The 23,987-nt window shown below is 29.6% G+C and overlaps 2 protein-coding genes and 1 long non-coding RNA gene across 3 annotated transcripts; 1 reads left to right on the top strand and 2 right to left on the bottom strand.

The window, feature by feature from the left end:
- Nucleotides 1-670: 670 nt before the first annotated feature.
- On the bottom strand, nucleotides 671-2,018 carry LOC110616313. Its single transcript, XR_002488184.2, has 2 exons — nucleotides 1,161-2,018; nucleotides 671-1,081 (listed from the first exon to the last, which is right to left on the bottom strand). It is a non-coding gene; the product is annotated as an uncharacterized LOC110616313 (long non-coding RNA).
- Nucleotides 2,019-2,879: 861 nt separating this feature from the next.
- On the bottom strand, nucleotides 2,880-7,798 carry LOC110614646 (peptidyl-prolyl cis-trans isomerase CYP23). The gene is made up of 8 exons (XM_043956370.1): nucleotides 7,638-7,798; nucleotides 7,405-7,518; nucleotides 7,140-7,288; nucleotides 5,217-5,289; nucleotides 5,046-5,135; nucleotides 4,615-4,654; nucleotides 3,251-3,333; nucleotides 2,880-3,170 (listed from the first exon to the last, which is right to left on the bottom strand). The coding sequence occupies exons 1-8, from the start codon at nucleotides 7,731-7,733 to the stop codon at nucleotides 3,150-3,152; spliced, it is 666 nt and encodes a 221-aa protein (XP_043812305.1). The 5' UTR covers nucleotides 7,734-7,798; the 3' UTR covers nucleotides 2,880-3,149.
- Nucleotides 7,799-20,068: 12,270 nt separating this feature from the next.
- On the top strand, nucleotides 20,069-23,652 carry LOC110615299 (F-box/kelch-repeat protein SKIP11). The gene is made up of 2 exons (XM_021757107.2): nucleotides 20,069-20,838; nucleotides 21,716-23,652. The coding sequence occupies exon 2, from the start codon at nucleotides 21,819-21,821 to the stop codon at nucleotides 23,088-23,090; it is 1,272 nt and encodes a 423-aa protein (XP_021612799.1). The 5' UTR covers nucleotides 20,069-20,838; nucleotides 21,716-21,818; the 3' UTR covers nucleotides 23,091-23,652.
- The last annotated feature ends 335 nt before the right edge of the window (nucleotides 23,653-23,987 follow it).

The following is a 23,987-nucleotide window of genomic DNA, read 5'->3' on the forward strand; positions in this document are numbered from 1 at the left end:
TGATTAATAATATAATTGAAAATATTTTATAAAAAAAATCCATTTAAAAAAATATATTATAAGAATCATGCTATGTTAAATGAATATATGATTTGAAATAAAATATGATAATCTATTAAATACTTAAATTTATAAATAAAATATAAATTTAATATATTATTAATAAAAAAATATTATATATAAAATAAATATTAAAGCATTGATTAAAGCTAGTTAATGGGTCAGTGTAAGATGCTTACATTTTGTAATGATGACTTTCTTGTTAGAATATTATTATTTGTAAATGGGCCATTAGTTTCCTAATGTCTTCTTACTATCTAAAACCCTAATTAGAGTAAGTAATGACCAGCTAAATGCAGCCCATGGGCATTGCAATAATCACAAAATAAAAGCTTTCTACTCAAAATTAATTTTAACTAAACCCACTGGTTCAATTATTTTTCATAATCTAGAAAACAAGTTCAATCTAATTCCACCCAGTAGATTTATCCATTACATCTAATCTAGAATTTGACATATCCAATGAAAAAAATCTAGATAACAGTCATACTCAGAATAAAACATAGAGAACCAAGGGGCTCCCTCCAGAATTTTCTCATGTGAAATTAAGTTTTGATGGTTGTTTTGTGGAAGGGAAATGAGATATTAGGATGAGTTGGGATAGCACAAGTTAGAATAAAAACGTTTTGTTCATTACAATGAATGTAGGCAAGTCTGTGCAGTTCAAAGAGGATTAAAAACAAACACCTGATGAGCGCAATTGAGCCATGTGGTGTGTTCCCCTGTGGCTAGTAAATAAGACATGTTCAAAGTCTTGAAGGAAAAGCAAGGCAAGAGCATTAGATGATGGGAATGAATCATTCATAAAATGGGAGCCACACATAAAACTTTGTGGGTAAAAATCTGCAAGTGAATGTCACTGGTGAAGGTAAGTTTCCCAGCAAAGCTAAAGGCCATGCACCATGTGCCCTTTGCTCCCCCAAACGTTGCATCTGATTGGAAGATAAGTCATTTCAAAAACGCCTGAGCCATAGGGCCATCTAGATTTGAGTGGACGTCTCAACATGCAAATGTAAAAACACTGCATACTTGTTAATGGAGGAAACCCAAAGAGAATCAAAATTATGTTCAAGTAATTGAAAAACAGAGGGTTTGGTTACCAGCTGAGGCAGCCACCACATGGTGTGTTTTTGAGACATGAAAACAATAATTCAGACAAATGAAACGGTTAATGAAAGGTAGTCATAGTCATTGTCTCAAAAACATAGCTTCCTTCACCTGATCATCCATGTGATTATTAATGTCCATATTATTGGAGGGGCCTTCAGTACCTAAAGTCAATGATTCTTAATCAAAAAAAAAAAAAATTTACCAATGAAAATGAGGGTTTTTTTTTTCCCCAACTATTTTGGATTTAGCCGTATGGTTGCTTTCCTTGATTTTTGCATTTTCTCATGTTCCAATCAGTTTGCTTCATCCCCATTAAGCCTCAAATTTCTTTATGTCAACTCTCTGCCTTCTAATTTAGTGCCTCCAGATTTTGATATGCTGAATTGAGTTTTCTCTATGTCCATTTCGATCAGAAAATTACTTGAATTCTCAACTCTCATCATTCGGTATCTAAGTTAATTTGGCTCAAATTGAACAGTTTCTCCCTCTCTTCGTTGCCTCGTCATCACATTCGCTCATTGTCTCCTTGAACGACCTTATCAAATTCAAATTATAATTAGTCTTAAAACACACCCTATCTTTTTTAGTGCATTCTTTCCTTAGTTTCTTGACCAAGTCAACTGCTTTCTTCGTTGTCTGTCTCCAAATTATCACCAAACCGATGCTGGCGGTGCTCGTGGAGATGTCTAATTGAAAACATGTTCAATTTTTTAATGGTTGTTAGGTGAGAGACTAGAAACGGATAGACAACTCGCAAAAATCATATAGGCGTAAAATCATATATGCTTAAAAACGAACCGATTAATTTACTACATAAATTCATTTCAAAGTTAATTAAAAATTATTTAAAATTACTCAAATTCATTTTAAATCCGAATTTATCGTCACCTAAACAATATTTGAATTCATTAATTTTATATATTTTAATTAATAATTAAGATAAAACAATCACTAATAAATCTATCATATATTATTCAAATATATCATATTAAAATTCAGTTGAATCAAGTATTAAAAATACCCAACTCATTGTCATCCTAGAAAGGACCATATTAGGAGCCAGAGATTGTATCTATTTCTTAATAAACTATCGTTTTGATTCTGATTTTATCACTCTCTTTTTTTATAATTATTGTGCAGAGATCATTGTAAAGAAATTCACATTGCAGGATTTTGTATAAATTATCCTTAATATGAGCAAGAATTCATGCATTTCTTGCTTGAATCGGACAATGTGCTTGAGTAGAGAGAAGAGACAGAGAATATGAGAGAGCGAGGGGAGAGACAAGAAAGAAAAGGAACTTTGATATAAGGGCAAATAGGTAATTTCCTTTTGTATTAACTGACACTAGGACAAAATGCTCACTTGAGAACTCAGTAATATCCGGTTATAGAGACTTTGCTATTGCTCAAATAGTCTAACTTAAGTTGAATGACAATATTAAAACAAGATGGTAGGTAAAATTCAATGAAGTTTTTAATGCTCAACTCAGCTTTGTCCATACTACATTACCAATTTTACCCTTTTCATTGGTGCACTGTATTTTTTTTTTTTCTTTTAATCACAGATTGAGGAATGGTGTAGGCACATCAATTTATTATTATTATTATCTATCTGCAATATTTAAAAAAATGTGAAGGGAGATTGTAACTCTCTAACTAAAGAACAAAACATATTAAATTGGGCAAAAGTTAGCATGTTTGCCATGTACACCAAATCCAATAGATCCATGTCTTAAAATCAAATAAAATCATTCAACATTCAGGCTCCACATAATAGGGGTGTGGGTTCATATCTCTTAGTGTCCCTGAACTCTTTTACTATCAGAAACAGTTAAAAGAAAGGTAAAAAAATTGTTAAAAGTAGTTTCTTTGGAAAATAGTTTACAGTTCTTTTTCACTCTATACAAACAGCACACAACCTACATAACTTACATGATGAATAGCATTGCTTACCAATCCAGATCATGCTGACAAATTTATGGGAAGCATTTCATCCTCTGCAAAGTGACACTGAATGAGCTAAGTTTGTCCAAACAAAGACTACATAGTATCCAAATTCGCTTAAATTTGCTATTACCTGTCTCTCAATTTCAATAGCAGATGCAGCAAGTTTTCGCCTCAATATTGAGCTTTCCTTTTCACACGTCTCCATCTTAGCATCTAAAAGCAACCACCAGAGCAACAACTTCAATGACTAAAAAACTTTCGTACTGTAATTAACAATCCTTATTGCTTGCTATTAAGGAATTTGAAGAAATGAGATAAAGATGACATAGTACAGCTTTCTATCAGCTTATATTTGATAAAAACTGTCTTAGTGCCTTCGGCTGAATAAAGTCAACAAATAGCTAGAAAATTGCAAACATCCTTAATTACGACAGCATAGCTCTCTCAAAAATTGAATTTTTTAAATATCCTCTTTCTTCCATTAATTATGGATTAAGCATTTTATGTATACGCATATATCAGTAATTTTTTATCTGTTCCAGAATGGTCAAACTCTCATGCAAGCATAAACCACTGTGCATAATGCTGTCTAATTGCTAGCTATATTAAGAGTGTCATGCAAGCAGATAATTTGGATGCACAACAAACTATGTCCATCATAAATGTGATGAATAGACCACTTCAGACAACATAAGAAAGAACATAAAACACATCTATTAAGTGTTGGGAGAATCACATATCAGATAACTTGTATGGACCAACTATAATGATTCCTTATTTAATGAATAGCAATCTCCTACGCTTGGTCTTTGTTGGATGTTATTACTACAGAACACATCCTTTGCCATTTGGAAACACTAAAGTAATTGCTATTAGTCACATGCTTTTGAACCTAATTAATGTCTGTACCATGTCTTGCCCCCAATAGTATTGTGATGAAGTCCCAATACTTGTGCAATAAAGTAGGAAATACAATTAGCATATAGATTTGAACTAACCAGTGAAAATAGCACAAGAATGGTATTCTATGAGCACAGGATATAAACTTCATCAAGAAAAATGTGTATCAATAGATAATAGTCTCTAGGATCATTGATTACTTTTTGCACTATTCAGTTGATATGTCATATATTTCAAGTCAGCAATCCAGTTGTATAATTACATTCACTAGAAAACAGAAGGATCCTAGAGGCCAAAAATGGTATAACAAATTCAGTTTGGACTCTCCCACAACATTGCAAGGAATTTTCTAAATGTTATTCTGGCCAGACTCAAAATAGTTATAGTATTGGAAAATAAAATCAAGTCTGATGGTCTTGATTTCAAAAATCTTTTTTCAGTAAAATAAGGCCAAGGAAACAAGGTTAAACACACACTAATAAACAAGATTCTTGAAAAGGATACTGAAGCCCGTGAAAGCAATTGCTATTACTATAAATTGAAAAGATTTAACTACAAGCAAATTTGGAATAATACAACCTGGTTAATACTTACCGTAGTAATAAGATGAAAGAATTGTGATGCGCTCAGTTGGCTGAAACAAAAAAAAAAAAAAAAAAAAAAGAAGATGAAGAAGAACTCAGTGCTCAGAAAGCAACAGCTTCATAGGTGATAATCCAAAGTCGAAGTAATTATTATAATGTGAATAACTACAACAAAAAACAATGGTAAGTTGAATTGCCCGAAAAGAAATATCAGAAAGGTACTTAAAAAAATGCCTAATAGATCCCCATTACTGTTTTCTTTCTGTAAAGTGAAATTGTTTGTCTGAAAAGTTTTTACTATAATTTCAGGGATCTCAGGAATGCTTAAGCATAGAAATGTAAGACCTTACACTATGTTTTCACTTTAAGACATAACATAAATGTCCAATTTATAAATTCTGCTCTACAGAGCATGCTAGGCCGAGGATATCAGATGTGTACCATTACAAAGATGCCCTCACGTCGAGTAGGGAGTTGCTCAAGCTTTGTCAGTGTATCATCCCCTTTAGTAACTTTACCAAATATTGCATACTGAAGAAATTCAAAGTAACAGTTTATTGACACAGTGAAATGAGCATTTTAAATGACATTTTGCAAAGCTGAGATAGCAACCTGGCCATCAAGATGGGAGGCATCTCCAAGAAGCATCGAAAACGAAGACGATGCACTATTTGGATCAGAATATCTAAATCAAAGAAAATAAAACATTGTAAAACTCTATTAAACCACTGTCGGAAAAAAAGGTTCCCCACAACAATCTATGATCCAAATCTTGGACTGGCAACAAGAAATGCAGAAATACATTCAAACACCTATGTACAAGAAGCAAGCAATCTAAGTCACAAATTTAGTTATATTTATATTGCTACAGATTTTGAGATTTGGATAACATTTATTTTTTGATAGCATTGAACTAGTTAACATGCATTGAAAATTGAAACTGCATTATTGCAATTTAGGATAGAATACTTTTAGATGATTCTGATGAGGTGTGCTATTTGTCTATGAATGCATTTTATTACATATGCAACCCTAAGAAGTTTTACATCTTGAATAAACATATTTTATTCCAACTCAGCAATCTAAAGGAGCAACCCCCACCATACCACAAATCTAGGTAGGTGAATGCTATGTTCTTTGTGCCCCATAAAACCCCATACTAGACTAGGCGCTACAAGAGATATTTGTAGCAAGAACCAAGTAATAAAAAGGAGTAACTACATTCAAATTCACAACAGAAAATATAGGGAAGAGCACAAAAAGGTATTATGTAGTTTCGCTCGTTTTCAATTCAGGGTACTCGTGTAATTGCACCGTTAGCAAACAACGCAATTTCCAGACACCGTCAGAAAATGCTGACATAACAAGCAAAATATAATTATCAATTCATATTTTTAAAAGGAAAAGTACAAAAAAAAATCCAATAGTTTCATTGGTTTTTCATTTCAGAATTTATGGTTCAATTTATATCAAAATAGTATCTCGTGATGTGATTTTCACATCAACATTTTCTAACAACGTTACAATTTTCGTTGTTTGCTAACAGCGCGATACTACGAGGAACTATTTCGACAGTAATTGAACTATAGAGCGTAAAATGAAAAACTGATGAAACTACATTATACTTTTTTATATTTTCCCTAATATATGTGTGTGTGTGAGAGAGAGAGAGAGAGAGGAAAAAAAAAGTAATCAGTAGAGCCTCCTATTATATCAATTTTCAAGTAATATGAATAATTTTATACTTGCCATTGAGAACATCTGAAATTCCTAATCAACAGAACTCTTGAAGTGGAGTATTATTGATGTTGTAATTTCCTTGTGTCAAAGAGATAGTAAGTGTTCTTCTACATCGAACGATCATTAGGACAGCTTGCAACAGTCTCATGAAAAGTAAGGATTAATTCAATACAGCAATTAGATGTCGTGAATTTGCTTCAGGAATTCAAAATATTTAAACATTGTATGATTATGAATTAGTTCTACATAGGGAATTGTTTAATTACGGCCCAAAGAATTTTTTATTTTTGGATGTTAAGACTATTATACACACACACCCTCCATTAAATATCACAATCACAGGGTGAGGAAATGAGTTGAAAACTTGAAATGGGACTGAACAGTAACTATCTAGTTATAGTATCTACAGTAAGATTTTTATGTCTAGCATTTCATCATACATTCACTATCACCTGTACAACTCTCAAGTACAAGAGAAATTTCGATTGCAAAATAAGTCTACTCTAAAACTATATCCATCTATTGAATGTAAAAAATACATAAATACATAAAAATAGAAGTAAGACCCCTATTATAATAGAGACTGGAACAAGTAAAGCAAAACAAGCAATAGAGGGCTAGATATAGAACATAATACTTTGATACATAAAATAAATATATGTAGTTTAAATTTTTAAACTAATATATTGTACAACTCAAAAAATAAAACTAAAATTAACTTTCCAAAAAAAAAAAAACACTAAGAACACAACAATGCAAAGAAAAGTACAAAATAAGCTTCACTAAAAATTTCACCTCCCCATAGAAAGAATGCCTCTCACATGCTTGACACTGCTAAATTCTCCAATGACAGTCTTTTCAGCTTCCTTTCGTTGCTCTTCGTTCATCGGAGCCGATCGTCCACCTACAACATCCGCCACTTGGGCAACAAATCCCTTATCAACCTGAAAGATCACAGTCCCAATACATTTCCTCCCTTACCATCAACGATTCTACACTAAACATAAATTCATCAAGAATAGCTAGACACGCAAAAAATTTCAACTTTCACAGCAAATACCCGAAAGAAATGGTTGGTGTTATAGCATCCAAGTCGAACAAGCTTGAAAATATGATCTACAGTTTTTGGCGCCACAGAAGGGAAGAATCCGAACTCAATGTCCCCATAATTAGTCTGCGAATTTCAATTTTCTTTACATAATTAATTAAATTTCGAATATAAGTAGGTTTAATTGCAGCATTAGACTGTAAAATTAAGCAACAGAAATCACAACATAACTGAACAATCAGAACCTGGAAAACAACACGGGCAGAACCGAGCTCGGGTTCCTGAGACGAAGCACTAACAACGGCGACAAATGCGACGCAGAACCAACCTGCGATCCACATTTTTCCGTTTGCTCAAATTTGGCGCCCCACCTGAAACTGTTAGAGTTCAGTATCGAATGTCAACGACGGGATCAGGAAATATTAAATATGGGCCGGGCTTGACCCGAATAGATATGCTCCAGTGGGCATTGATTCATCAGTAGTGGGCCCAATTACTCATTCTTAAAAATGATTTTTCATCCTTTTTGCTCTTTTAACCCACAATTTTCCATTTTTAAATGGGATAACCCTTTTTTTTATATATAAAAGTGGGATGGTCAGATTTGAATCCAATATTCCCTATACTTTGAGATTCAGAAAAATAGAATTTACAGTATAATTGTGAGTTTAAATGGTGAAAAAAATGTTTCTCTCTTTTTATTCATTTTTTTTATCCGCTAGTCACGTCTAACAGTCTCTCCACTACAGTGTCACTTGTCTTTATCATTCAGACTCATACGTATAGACGTGTCAGATTCTCTCTCCACACCAGATGGCCATTTAATTCTCCCAACACACATGCGGATACGGCTGCGAAGTGACTGAGTCTGCTATTTCTCCTTACGTCACATCATTCAGGCTGAATTTTTTTACGTCGAATTTGGGCTCGCGGATGATCCGGCCAACCTCGCGTGTTTGGATCGGGTCCTGAAATATTGAGTAGGCCGGCCTAAGAGGTTTTTTGGTCTCTGGGCCAACTCTGTTTTCTTTGGTTTGATCTTACTCATGATGGATGAGACTCGGCGGTCATCAAAATTCATAAAACAAACAATGTGAATGGAGAATTGAAGTTATACATTGGACATGAAAAAATAGAAAAAAAAAAAAAAAAAAAACTATTTAGTATCAATGCCTTGTTTAAAGTTGAAAGTGCTAAAAATTTTGATGGGCTTTTAGACTCTAGATTCTAAATACATTGCATAATTGCTGCCAAATGTACTTAGATTAGCTCCCCACCCCATGAGTACATATTGCTTGCACAGTAAGACAGTGAAAGAGAGAACTAATGAGCAGTGCATAAAAAGCAAGATTTGTGATCAAGTTTTAGCCAGCAATGATTATAGTATTTATTCCAATTCATTTGCAACTCTTGGACTTTAGTTTGTTATCAATCAAAATCAATAAGCTTTACATATATATTCCCCCTCATTGCAGAACCAGATGCCACTTCTTCGCACACATATTACTTTTTTTCTTACCTAATGATCTGATGAAATTGTATTAATATTGGACAATTTTTACATAAACTCAATTCAGTATAGATATAAAATATAAATACGTAAATTTTTTTATAAAAAAATTAAATAAAATTCACTTGTTTGTATCTTAAATTTATAGTAATTTGAGTTTGTATTCACAGTTAAATGTTTGGCATAGGATGATTTTGCTCCATAATAGTTAAAGTTGTTGGCCAATCAACATCTAAAGTCAATGTGGATTTTCATTATTTGCAATCAGAATTCTTACTTATCAAAACTGAAAACCCTAGATGCAGCAGCTGCCTACCATATTCTAGGAAGAAAGTAAAGTGATTTGATGAAACAACATGTGAAAGTAAGGAAAAAAGGAAAAGGGGATTGGGGGAGAAGCAAGCTTGCAAGATTTTCAACTCTCATACAGTGAATGGGGGATAGAGCACATAGATTTTGAAAATTATTTCTTTATTTAGCTCAACAAATCCCCTTTTATCTATCAAATCAACCGGCTAAGAAAAGATTAAACTTTCACAATTAACTTTTTAACCCATTTCTTTTCTTTTTATAAGTCTTGTCAATTTATGCCTTAATTAATGAAGATTTACGTGAATATTATAAGAAAATACTATTTTACCACATGGGTAAGTGAGAAAAATAGAAAATAAAAATAAATTTAAAATTATAAGAAAAATAGGTGGAAGAAAAGGGAAAAGGGTCATTTATTACATTATCTAGAAAATCATGCAATTATCAACCAAATCACTATGAATAGACTAAGCTATATAAGCGATACAATGAAGAACTTGAGAAGACCAAGATGAGCAACACGGCATCGTATGATTGGTTCCACAAAGAAAATCCTGATTAAGAAAAGGAAACTTGATTCTGTAAAATTAAATAAATAACTAAATAATTGATTTTTAAAGAGCATGATGGGGCCTTGCTCACTGATTAATGTTGTGGAATAATGCTAGAGTGTGATACATCAAATCTTTTGTTTTTACAAAATAAAAGAAAGGGCGGTGGACCCCTTAACCACAACTAATATCCTGCCATCTGTCCACAAATCTTTTTATTAGTTTGACAAATTGAAGCGATGAACATGCAATATTCTCAATAATACAAAATCATGAATTCATCATCTTACATAAGTAAAAAGCAGCAACCATTATGCAATGCATCGTCTCACACCTTAGCTTCTCTCTCTCGTCACGTACCACGTTCCTTTACTTGGCTGATTTTGGGCCGTTGGATTGGAAACTAATCTTTTTTATCATTAAATATTAAACAATTGTTATAAATTGAATAAAAAAAAGAAAATTTAAATAAAGTTGAAAATCAAAATTTTTGGATTTTGATAAGCAATGGGAGGCTTGATAGAGGCAATTGGTGTTCAAAGTCATATCATTAAATAGAAAGAAAAACATCTAACCTTTGGCTTTTGAGAGAAGTAAAAGCCAACAACGAAAGAAAACGAAAGCAAAGCAAATCAAGAATTTAGACAAAGCTCATAAAAATCAAATATGCTTTTTTTAAATATATGCACTCTTTTAACGTCATGAATATGATCGTCAATATTTTAAAATTCAATCCAAAATTGATAATTTTGAGCGAAATTAAATTTTTAATTAAATTTTTTTTTTTAATCAATCGCTCATCTCTTTTGGCTCGCTTGCGAAAATCGGTTGCTTTTTATTTTATGTGATATAGGGTTATTTAATTATACAGTTTAAATGGATATTAGAAAAGAAAAGAAAAAATAAAATAAAATTATTTATTGAGAAAGAGAAAATCGATGTGACGTTTGCCTAATAATGAATTTTCAAAGAGATAGAATTAATTATTTAATTAATAATTTTTAAAATTTATAGAAATGAAAGAGAATACACGAAGAATACGTTTCCTATGCAGAGTGAGGTGATCATTCTACTTGTCGTTTTATGCTTGTTGACTTATTTCATCCAATCAATAACACGTGGAGACCGTGTCCGACCCGCCTTCCATTTCGGCCTAACCCAGTACATGCATACATTGCTTTCTACATTAAAAAAAATAATTTTTATCATATTTAATATTAAGCTAAATTATAATATAATTTTTAAAATTGAATAAAAACGAAATAATTTTCCAAATTTAAAATCTATTCAAGAGAATTTCAGATATGGGAACAAGGTTAGTCAATGGAAGAAGCTCCTGTTAATCCAGTTGGCACTCTGAATAAGATCAAGCATACAAAGATTATAATGCCAGCTCAGTTCCATGTAGTAACATCAATAGATTGGACAATCTCTTGCTTTGTTTTAGTTATCATCAAAGGTCTTTCATAAAAAGTTCCACTGGTTTGAAGGAACAAGGACTTACGAAAAATGTTAAAATCTAACATTTTTCTTTTTGCAACGAATATTGAAAATTAAAAAAATAAAATTTGAGATTTTTTAAATTTATTTATATATACTGTATATTTAAAATTATAATATAATTTTAAATTTAATTTTTAAAATTTCATCAAAAGTAATATATAGTAACATATTTTAATGCTTTAGTTTGAATGGTTATTAATGATCTGAGATCCAATAGAATAAGGTTTTACAAGAGTTTTGGTATTGAAAAATAATCTTAAAAAAAAAACTTATGTTACCTGGGGAGAAAGCTCCCTTTTATCCATTTCGCTTTGCTTACTGGTGACGTGTAAAGGTCTATCCGTGATTGGGACACGCGTCTCTAACATACAAATTCGGGTGTACGAGGGTATCAGCCGCCTGCTCCATGCGTAACGGCCTTTGATTCTCCTCGTGCGTACGTTCGAGCGGATCTGCCAGGCTGTCTGGATAGGGCTCTGGACACTGGGCCGAGAGTTGGGCCGGACGCTGGGCCCAAGAGGAGAGGACCTGCTTCGCGTGGGCTGGACCGGCCTGAGTGAAGAAGCTTGATCGAGCCCGACCTTGAAAGATGAATGAGTTGGGCCTTTGGCTGTGGTCAAGGCCCAGGACCGGGGTAAAGAAATCCAGTGATCATAAGTTATAAATAAAATTAATGAAAAAAAATATTTTTTTAAAAAATAAATAATTAAATAAAATAAATATGTTTAATTTGATTTTTTAGTAAAAAATGAAATAATGCTCATCTTTAACAATAAACATTTAAAACTTTAACTTATAATAACTATTAGTGTTATTGCAAGTTTTTAAACTCGTTATAATATTTAGAAATTTTATTTATTTATATATATTATAAATTTAAATATAATAAAAAAATTAATTATAATAATTTAAATATAAACAGTAATAAGTATTTTAAAATTTAAATTTATTATGTGATATTTTAATATTATCTTAATAATTTAATATTTAATATATTTTTATTAATTAAATAATTAAATAATTTAATATTTTATTATTATCCTTTAATAAATCAATTGATACTGTTAATTATCTTTAATAAATATTAGTTTATTTTATTTTTTTAATATTACAACATTAAATTTTAAAATTAATATAGTGAATTTTTGTAATTTTCTCTAAGAGTAGAAAATAAATTTAGTTTTCATGTTTTGTGTTTATCACATCTACATTCATTGATTTTCGTAATACAATTTTAAATTAAAAAATTTAATTTTTAGTTTCTGAAATATAGCGTCACTCTATATTTAGAATTCAACAATTTTATCACTAAAATTTAACTCCGTCAAAATTAGAACTATTTCTATAAAAATTATCTGTTATTAATAAAAAAAAAAATTAAACTATCATTTTTAAAATCTAATACGTTAGTTCTTGAAATTTAATTCCCACAAATTTATAGGTCATTCTCTCAAAAAATTAAAAAAAAAAATATGTTTTCGTACCTAAGATATTATATAATTAACAGATTTATCCCTCTATTTTTTGAATTCAACACTTTAGTACATGAAATTTAATTTCGGTAAAATTCAAAAAAGAAAATCTCAAATTTAATTTTCATAAATAAATAAAAATTTTAATAAATGTAATATTTAAATTTAAAAAATATAATAAAAATCAAAATATATAAAATTTAAATTATTAAAAATAAAAACTTAAAACTCAATATAAATTATTTTTATAATGCCGTTCGCTTTTATCTCGCAATTTAAAAAATTTATTAAAATATTTATATTATTTTTAAAAAATATACTAGTTAGTCTTTTTATTAATTTTAGTCATTAAATATTATAAAAAATTTTAAAATATCCTTGATATTAAAAGACTAATTAGTAAATTTTTTAATAATTTGAGAGACCAATTAATAATTTTTTTTTAAATTATAGGAACTAAATAATAAAATATTTAGTAATAAAATTAATCGAGAACTAAATAGTAAACTTTTTAAAATATTATGGATATTTTAATATATTTTTAAAATTGAGTAACTAAATAATAAATTTTTCCTTATTATATAAATTAAATAGTGTTTTTCTCGATAATAATGTTTTTAAAATTATATTTATTATATTTTGACATGAAAATAATTGATTTAATAGAAGAGAATTTAAAATTGTTATATTATTTTATTTTTTTAATATTACTACATTAAATTTTAAAATTAATATAGTGAATTTTTGTAATTTTCTTTAAGAGTAGAAAATTAATTTTATTAGTTATTAGTTAAAATTATTAACAATTTAAGTTGATTTTTGATATTATAATTTATCACTTTAATATTTTATAATTTTTTACTTTAAAATTAAATATATTATTAATAATTAAACTAACACTATATTATTTAAAAATTTTATATTATCAAATTATTTATATTTTGATTTTTTAATTATCAAATTATTTATAACATTATCTATTTTTATCTTATAAATTTAATTGAATTATCATCCACTTTAAAATTTAAATATCATTTTTAATAATTTTAAAAGCAATATCTATGTATATTATATAATTTGAATCTCATAAATTTAAATATTTTATTAAATAATTAAAATTATAATAATATTTTAATATTTTCATTAAAAATTAAATTATTATTATCCAATGACTTAATTATATTATAGTTTATTATCCTACAATATTTTTTTAATTTAAATTTTTTATTTAATAATTTAATGTTATCAAAATTAAATTTATTTTAATAATATTATCTTAATTTTGATATTTTTATTTATTAATATATATAACCAAAATTAGAGTTATCCGTCCTAAATTTAATTGAAAATAGATAATCTGTGGGTCTTACACTTTCAAATCACGATCAGATTCACAATAAAAAAGTCAAGTTTAACCCATGTGACAGCTTAACGCTTTGATTCATTCTCAGAAGATCGATCAAGACTCATACAAAAAGGGTTGACTAGATAAAATTTAAACCCAACAAAGAAGATTCGATTTGGTCGATCAATTAAGTCCATAAAACAATAGATTTCACATATTCGAAATCATGTTAAATAGGTGTCGAAATGAATTAAATAGATGTTCAGCAATAGAGGAAATGACCAACCGTACATGACCGAGTACACGAGATTATAATATGACAACAGTTACAGGTTACAAAATGATATAAAAAAAATAAAATAAAAAAAATACATGAAAAATATAGAAATTAGATTTATATATATACTTTAATTCTTTCTACTCTATTTTGAATCTCAAATCATCGAATATCATTTTCAAATCTCAAATACTAAACATAGATACAAGAATGTTGTTTTGCAGTTTCCGATCTACCCATGCATGCAACATTGCACAATAAACGACCACAAATATAAAGAACAATTAACCAGAAGCATATCCATTATGAAGCTTGTCTATATCTGCTCAATCCAATCCAAACATTTTATTTAATTACAAATCCGATCAAATTTGAATATATGAATTAATTAATTTTTAGTATCTTCAATGAGAAGCAGAAAATTACAAATTGAATATTTATTTATATTTAATTTTTTATTAAATAAATTATTTGTATTATTACTTTAATTGAAATTTATTTTATTAAAAAATAAAAAAAAAAACCATAAAATATAAAAATTTCTCATAATACACATCAACTAGCTAATTAAGGATGTAAACAAAATCTAGACGAGAAGGGGAAAAAAGCGAGAGTTAGCAAGTTGTGATCAACACTTTCTCACTGTCCAATAATGATTCACATGATGACACGTCTTCATATAATGATTAAAACGTGTCACGATTGCATTGGAAGAGAGGTGCCTCGTTTAATGAGGAGGATTATTATAAGAGGTTAGTGCACGCCAGAATTTTTTTTTTTTTCTTTTTTTTTTTGTGCGCGTGGGTTGGAGAACGGTGAATGGACGAAGTGGTGGAGTTGCTTGGCTTTGAAGTTTGTTTTATTATTCCCTATTTATATTTTTTACTTTTATTTTCATTTTTATTCTTACATACATGATGCATGCACGTGCCAATCTAGTTGGTTTATCATATTCCTAGATCTCTTGCTATAGTTTTACTGCGTGACAAGTCTGAAATAGTAAAATGTATAATTCTATATGAATAGTATTTATTTTAAATTGAAAAAATTAATTGAATAGAATAAATTTAAAATTTAAATTTAACTTTTTATTTTCCCTTTGATAATTATTTATTTTCTATTACTACTATTTATTTTTTTTTATAATTCAATATTATAATTTGAATACATAATACCCTTTCCATTTAACATTAAGAACAAGTTTAAAATTCTTTAGAACATGAAGTGTATAATAAGGGAATGAGTCTTTTTCATACAGTTAGAGAATATTATGAATCAATGGCCAATACAATATGTACCTTTTCCTATCAAAATTCCCAAAGTGCTCATCACTAAAATTTCCCTACTTGAGAACTAACATAATAAGAAGAAAAATATATATGAACAGCACAAAAAAGCATGGAAACCTCTAATATTCTATTTATGGACATTGCCCACTTTTTAAAAAAAAAAAATTCCCAATAAAGGTAAGAACTAAAATAAATAACCCAGCACCAATTTTAAATCTTATTTAATTGGAGTAATTCAGTTAAAAAATTTAAAATTTTTTAATTTTTTTAATAGACAGAAAGTAATTTATTTATTTAAATTTAATTAAAATGATGTATAATTTAAAATAAATAATATTATCGTACAGCAGATATAACCAAGGCAGCCAACAATTAAATCAGAATTTATTTAGAGCTGGAAAGCAGAAAAATACTTGGGCATTTTGAATGCTAGCATCCACTAATAGCTGCCCACGTGCAAAGACACGTGGCTCGCCAACCTAGATCGATGTCTTTTGCCCTTCAATGGTCGCGCGCGCTTACCCATATATCTATTGCCGACACGTGTGACGTCGGGCCTTTTTTTTTTCCTTTGTGCCTTTTCCCGGTCCCACTTCTTACGCGGCTCTCGACGACGCCGTCATGTAAACATACACGCAACTGGAAAGAATGCCAACAAAGCATCCAAATTTTGCAAAACGTAAAACTCACGAGTCTCACAGTGCAGCATATCCTCAAAAAAATTCAACTTCTTTTAACTTAAAATTTTTTATTATATATAAAAATAAAATTATGTAAAATTAAATAATTTAAAAAATTAAATATTATATATAATAGAAAAAAATATTTTTTAATTTAATAAATATCATAATTAATAAATTAAAAATATAATATTACATGTGAAATAAACTTTTATATGAGTAGAAAGCCAACGAAGTCTTAAACATGTATATTAGCATAAACTAGTTTGAAGAGATAATTAAACTAAGGAGATAAAGTTTAGATTTATCATAAATATTAAATATTTTTATAATATAAGAATATTTATATCTGCAATTCGCCTTCCATCCCACGAACTTGGTCATTCCAGTAAAATGACTTGTATGATTACTTCATATCATAGGAAAATTCATGGTTGTTGATAATCTGTAAGGTAATGATAATTCTTACTTGCCGTTATTTTCAGATAAATGAAGTGATTTAAGTTCTGTTTATTTGACGGAAAAGTTTTTTTTTTTTTTTTTAATAATTTTTAGTGTTTAGTACTATTAAAAAATTTAGTAAATAATAAATATTTTTCAAATAAATAAAAAATAATATATTTTAAAAAATATGAATTCCTTTTTGAGTGAGAGGAATTAATTTAACATTTTCTCTCCCAATAATATAAACTTATTTTAATTTTCATATAAATTTTTATAAGTCGTCAATATGATTAGAATTAATACACTTTATTTTATATTTTTTAATGTACCATTTATTCATATTGACACATTAAAAATTAAACAACTGATAGTATTAAATTATTATTACAACTAATTAATATTTTAATGCTTATTAAATAGGAATATGCTAATTAATTAATAATTAATGAGTTTCTTCTAATACACTTTTCTTTTTAAAAAATCATTCAGATTATTAAAATAATTAAAATAATAAAATTGTTTATAATAAATATATTAATTATATACATAATTAATAAATTAATTATATTTTTAAAGAAAGCAATTTACGATTTATAATAAAAGAAAAATAAATATATTTTTAAGAAAATAAAAGGGAAAATAAATTCCAACACGAAATTCTCAAGGGTGGAGGGTGAAAGTGAAAATCGCGCGATAATACAAATTGCGTATGATATAGGAAACTGCGAATATTGAGAGACGTACATAAACAAAAGTCGGTGGGAGCAGTGCAGCACGCTCGTTGCCACCTGAGAAATTAGTGAAATAAACTATTTTCCTAATTTATTATAAAATAATATTTAAAATTATTTTGGTATCTGATCACTGCCTAACTGATAAGATTAGATAGAATTACTTCTCCTTTTATATATATATAAAAAAGGATTAGAATAAAAATCCCTCATAATTAAGCTATAACATTGACTTGGCCTGGTCATCCCTGTCTGGCCCGGCAAGACGCTTCTCAAAACGCGGCGCTCGCCATTCGGAAATTACTTTGCTATCCCTGATTTTTTTTAATTAAATTAAATGTTATTGAAAAAAGTTTTTTTTTTATTATTTTAGTGTTTCTATAATCAAATTATTTTTAAATATTTTCTAATAATATTTTTAAGAAAGTGATATTTCTCAAAGTAATTTTAACTGTAATGTCAAATAGATTATAATTTTAATTGAAGATCTAGGTAATTGGAAATAGTATTTTTTTTTCACATATTTTTTATGTTTTGAAAATTGAAAAAAAAAATCAATCAGACCATTTATTTTTAATTATTTCTAAAACTTATTCTATACGAGAATGGTATTTTCTCAAAATTACTTATGATAATACAAAATTTTAAATAATAAAGAAAAAAAATTCAATTATGTAAAAATTTAAGCAGATTATTATAATAATAATCCATTTAAAAGGGATAACATCTCAAATTTAAACTATAATCAGAATTAATTGTAAAAAAACAAAATTATCTTAAAGTTAAGGACGGTTTTGATTACGTGTGGCTTTATAATTATAGTTTGTCCCACAAGTCAATGTTAATTATCTTGTCAAATTCTAATGCCAAGAGGAATTAAAACTCAATTTTCTATTTTTTGTTATTGACTCTTTTTTTTATTTATTGCCCACATCAAAACCTAAATCTCTGTTTTTAGGTAACAATGTTTTTTTATATGTAATCTTTAGTATTATGATTATTATAACTATAAGAATTTATTTTATTTTGAAATCTAAAGTAAGATCTTTTGAGTAAAAAGAGACCAATAATATCAACAATCTTATTAAACTTAGATTAATTATTTTTAATAATATATATATATATATATATATATATATAAATATTTAAAATGAAATTGAAGATCGAGAAAATATAATTTGAAATGTCTTAGATTTTTAATAATATTTATTTGTTATTTAATTAAATATTAAATATAGAATATGTTGCGAACCAGAATTAATTGTTTTCCATTTTGTTTAATAAGCTTAAAAATAAATAGTCAACCAAATAGTAATTTGAAATTTAACTAATTAAAATTGCTACTTGTTGAAATTATATTATAGGATCCGTTTGGCTAGTTTGTTAATATTAATATAAAAATTACACACATTTTATTGACCAAATCTGTTATTTGGTCGGTATTATTTTAAATTAATTATGAGATTAACTTATTCTTTAGAACAAGAACAAGGTTAATCCGAAAAATACCATTATTATTTGTACAGGTTAAAGGTCTTTTCTTCCTAAATAATCCAACGAATTATTAAAGAATTGATAAAATATAAATTAAATTATGATTTAATTTATAAAAATTGATAAACTATTTTACACATAAAATTTGTAGTTTATAAAATTAAAATTAAAAATTATAAATAAATATTAATTTAATAAAGAAAATGGAATTCAATTTTGTCAATTTTTAATAGTATAAATAATGTATTTTAAAATATTAATATTTAATTAATAAAATAATTAAATAAATAATTATAAGTGTCTTAATTGTTGACTAAAAAACTAAATTAGAATATAAAAATTAATTTATAGTTATTTAATTTAGAATAGAGTAAAATTAATTCATATTAAAATTTAAGGAAATTTGATTAAAAAACTTTAATCAAATTAGAATATAAAATTTATCGTAACGTGATTTTTTTTTTATAAATGAAATATTTTATGGAAAATGTTTCAATAAGAAAATTGAATTTTCAAGATACATAAGTATAGCTTTTTACAAATAAAAAATAAATTATATTAAATAAATGAAATTTCATTAAATTATATAATTTTAATAAAATTAGTAATATTATTATTGATTAAAATAATTTTTTATTTTATTATTCACAAAAATATATATCACTTTGCATAAATTTTTTTTTTTGAAAAAGATAAGAGGAACCTGTTATTTAATTAAGCTGTTAATGATTACAAAAATGTGAAATTCAAGTTAGTAATTTTTCATCATTACTTTGTTGTTTGTTAAAATGAAATAATTATTTAAATTAAGTAGTAAAATTAAATTGAAAAATTATATAATTTTTTTTTCTTTTAATTTGTTATCTCAAATTTAACGTGTGATTTATGCTCATCTCACTAATTGGATACCAATCATCAATAATACATCATGTCACAGCAAATAAAATCATGATTATAGAAAGATAATGACATTTTGACCAGTCAAATTTGGATGTTAAGACAAGTTAATCATCAAATCCCATCTAATTACACTACCGTAAAGCAAAGGGGTGTAATAGTACCTCCATTCTGCGGGACGCACTGTATCGTAACCCATCAGAGAAGAAGAACACGAGGATGAAGAAGAAATTAATGCGAGAAATTGACTGGCGATACGATAAAATCGTAAAAATACGTGTTCCTTTTTTTGACGCGGGCAAAAGCCGTAGCGGTCACGTAGACGGTCGTCCTCCTCCTCTACTCTCACTACCTTTTCTCCGTCGGCGTCCGCCCACCTCCCTCAGTGAACACGTGTCTGAACCGGTAATTGCCGGTATCCGGTTTTCCAACCGCTTTATCGGCTTTGTCCTTTTTTTTGAAAGGACATTTACAGCTTCCCCCGGTGAACACGTGTATGCACCGCCGCATACCGGTTACCGGTATTAAAAGAAGGAAGTTGCTTAGTTTCTGCGGGGTCCACCTCCACCTGCACCTCCACCTCCCACCACCACCTCCCGCTTGCCGTCCTTTTTCTGGCTTAACACTTGATTAATTTATTGTAAAAAGAATTAGTGGCATATGGGGTGTGGGCGTTGTATATATATAGAGAGAGATACAGTGGGGTAAAGATTATTTAAATTTTTGTTATAAAAAAAGAGCGAGGATTAAGAGAGAGAGAGAGAGGGAGAGGGGGAAGGGGACCTCTGAAGATTTAGCTCTCAAAGCCAATGCCAAAGCTCGCTTTGATTTGCAGAGAGAATCCAAAGGACGATTAAGAACGCGAAGAACAGAAACAGAGAGAGAAAGAGAGTTTAGATTTTGAAAATTCCAATCAAGTCCTTTCTCTTCTTATCCAATCCGTAAGTCCCTGCCCTTCGTTATTATTCACTTCTCTTATTTATTTTTTTTTTCTTCTTATTATTCTTCTTTCTTCTTTTTTTTTTTTTAATTTTTTTTTCTCATGCTTTGTCTCTTTCTCTCTTTCTTTCTCTCTTCGTTTCCTATCCTTTATGTGTGACTAATGAACTGTAAACAGATCTAATTCAATGCTTTTCTGTTCTCTTAAGAAATGTTTACTTGCTAGATATTTGAACTTAAAAAGAGAAATTTTCCTGTTGCGTTTCATTTGCTTTTGAGATCTGGGCGCTTCTGTACAGAAGTAGTTTAATCCTGAATTCTCGTTTTTTTTTTGGAGGGACCTTTTTTCCAATTTGTTTTTTTGGGGGGAGGGATCTTGTTCTTGTTTATCGGGAATGGTCTACCATTTCCAAATTGAAAATTCGATTTGGAAGTTTGGTTTCTTACGCTTTTATTGGATCGTTCATTCATTGGATTCAGATCGCTTAACGTTTCTAATTTTCAGCTAAAAGAAAGCATAGGTTCATTCTATTTAAGTGTTCTTCATTTCGGGTTTCTGGGTTCAATTTCTATCATTGAAACCAAAGACCGGCATATAACATTTCTACATTTTCATTTCTGTTTCTGCAAAGAAAAAAAAAAATCTTTGCTTTACCCTCTTGAATTTATATAGCGAAAACTTCATAATTTCTTCTTTGGCTTTCCTGGGTTTCATTTGGTCCACAAAATCGGTCATAAATACACACAGAATTTTGGATACATTTTTTTTTGGTTCTGAAAGAGAGCTTAGCAATCAATCCTCTTTGAATACAAATCTCTTTTACTTCTATATGAACACGTCTGATTCTGTATATTGACTGCTGCTTTTGGGGTCTTCAGGTGCTTGGATTTCTCGATTTTGATTATTGTTTTGTAAATGCAACGGAAGGATTGGGGCTGTTGAGTTTGATTTTATTGCTTCAACTGGCCAAATTACAGAGACATGTTGGAGGGTCGGTCCTGTCTGGTACCAAGATTGTTTGGTAGCTCCTGCCAGCCAGAATCCCAGTGGCCTTTCATGCCTTACCGGTCTAGCAGCAAGCACCCACTAGACGGCTCTGAGGACGATTATCGACCACTCAAGTACCCCAGGGTATCAGATTATCGCGAGACTACAGGTGAGCAATCTGATGATGATCGAGCGAGGCAGTCTTCAGATTCCGATCCCCTTATTGATGCCATTGGCCGTGACATGTCAATCAATTGTCTCATTCGCTGCTCTAGGTCCGATTATGGGTCTATAGCTTCTCTTAATAAAAGTTTCCGGTCTTTAATTAGGAGCGGTGAGATATATAAACTCAGGCGGCAGCGCGGTGTTATTGAACATTGGGTGTATTTCTCTTGCCACTTGCTCGAGTGGGAGGCCTTTGATCCCATTCGTCGCAGGTGGATGCATTTGCCTAGGATGCCTTCCAACGACTGTTTCATGTGTTCGGATAAGGAATCCTTGGCTGTGGGCACAGAGCTTCTTGTATTTGGTAAGGAGGTTATGTCCCATGTTATATATAGGTATAGTATTTTAACTAATTCTTGGTCTTCTGGGATGACTATGAATGCTCCCAGATGCTTATTTGGGTCTGCCAGTCGTGGGGAGATAGCAATTTTAGCTGGTGGTTGTGACTCTCAGGGAGGCATCCTGAGCTCTGCAGAAATGTATAATTCTGAGAATCAAAGATGGGAGACACTGCCGAGCATGAATAAACCAAGGAAGATGTGTTCAGCAGTGTTTATGGATGGAAAGTTCTATGTTATTGGGGGAATTGGGGGAAGTGATATGAAGCTCCTGACATGTGGAGAGGAGTATGATTTAGAAACAAAGAAGTGGACTGAAATTCCTAATATGTCTCCTGGACGGAGTGGTGCTGCGAGAGGGGTTGAAATGCCTGCAGCTGCTGAGGCTCCACCTTTGGTGGCTGTAGTAAATAATGAACTGTATGCTGCTGTTGACATGGAGGTCAGGAAGTATGACAAGGAGAAAAAATCGTGGCTTATGGTGGGTGCATTGCCTGAGCGTGCAGTCTCAATGAATGGTTGGGGCCTTGCATTTAGGGCATGCGGAGATCGTCTCATTGTCATTGGTGGGCCTAGGACTCACGGTGAAGGTTTTATAGAGCTCAATTCGTGGGTTCCAAGTGAAGGTTCTCCACAATGGAACATGCTTGCCCAGAAGCACTCAGTTAACTTTGTGTATAATTGTGCTGTGATGGGATGTTAAGGAGTTGGTTCATGAGGGCATCATGTGGGCTATAATGGTTCCTCATGCTAATGGGATGTGCAAGATTTGTTTGCCTCCAACACAGTTGTCTTGCTAATGGTAATTCCCCCCTTATTTCTTTTTTCATATGTTTTCCCTTTTGTTGGGGGGTTGGGTGGGTGGGGAAGAAGTTCAGATTTTACTCAAGATTCAAATAGAATGCTTTCTTCGAAGTCAGTCTTGAGTTTTCCTTTTTTTTTTTTTCAAAACTTTGTTTACATTTTCTTTCATTGGATTTGCGTCTTCCCCATTTTTAGTGACATGAGAAAATTTAATGGTTGATGTCATGTAGCAGAGAAATAGGTTTAATAATGTGAAGTACCAACACATTTGGTAGGTGATCATTAGTGTTTGCTGAAGCAATTTCTTTTTCCTCTTTCTAAAGAACACAGAGCTAGTTATATGGGTTTAATGATCCTTAATTTTCTTGGCATTACCTTCAAGGGAGGAAATAAATGCTGAGAGGCTGTCATCCTGGATGTTATCTTATGTACTGATTACATTTATATGAGATTCACTTTTGTAATTTTCTGTGTATTCGTATGGTGCCTTTTTATGAATTAGTCATAATGTGTTATCTGATTATTTCATTTGTGGTGGTTAAATAAGTTGCCAATCCATAGATTGATTTGTTTATCATGATAAGTGCAGAAGATTTTTTATTTTGATACTTTTAAAAATTAATAACGATTCTAAATTAGGATTACCTCTGGTTACATTGGCGACCTTTGCTCTTTTCTGATTTGTTGCATAATGTATTTTTATATTTCTTTTTTCCTTGCATAAGTTCATGTGGATGTAGTTTCAGTTTTAAGCTGAATTTGTTTAGTGTTGTAGTTCATTGATTGTGGAAACCGG

The sequence above is a fragment of the Manihot esculenta genome, chromosome 5 (assembly GCF_001659605.2).
Source record: "Manihot esculenta cultivar AM560-2 chromosome 5, M.esculenta_v8, whole genome shotgun sequence".
Classification (NCBI taxonomy): domain Eukaryota; kingdom Viridiplantae; phylum Streptophyta; class Magnoliopsida; order Malpighiales; family Euphorbiaceae; genus Manihot; species Manihot esculenta.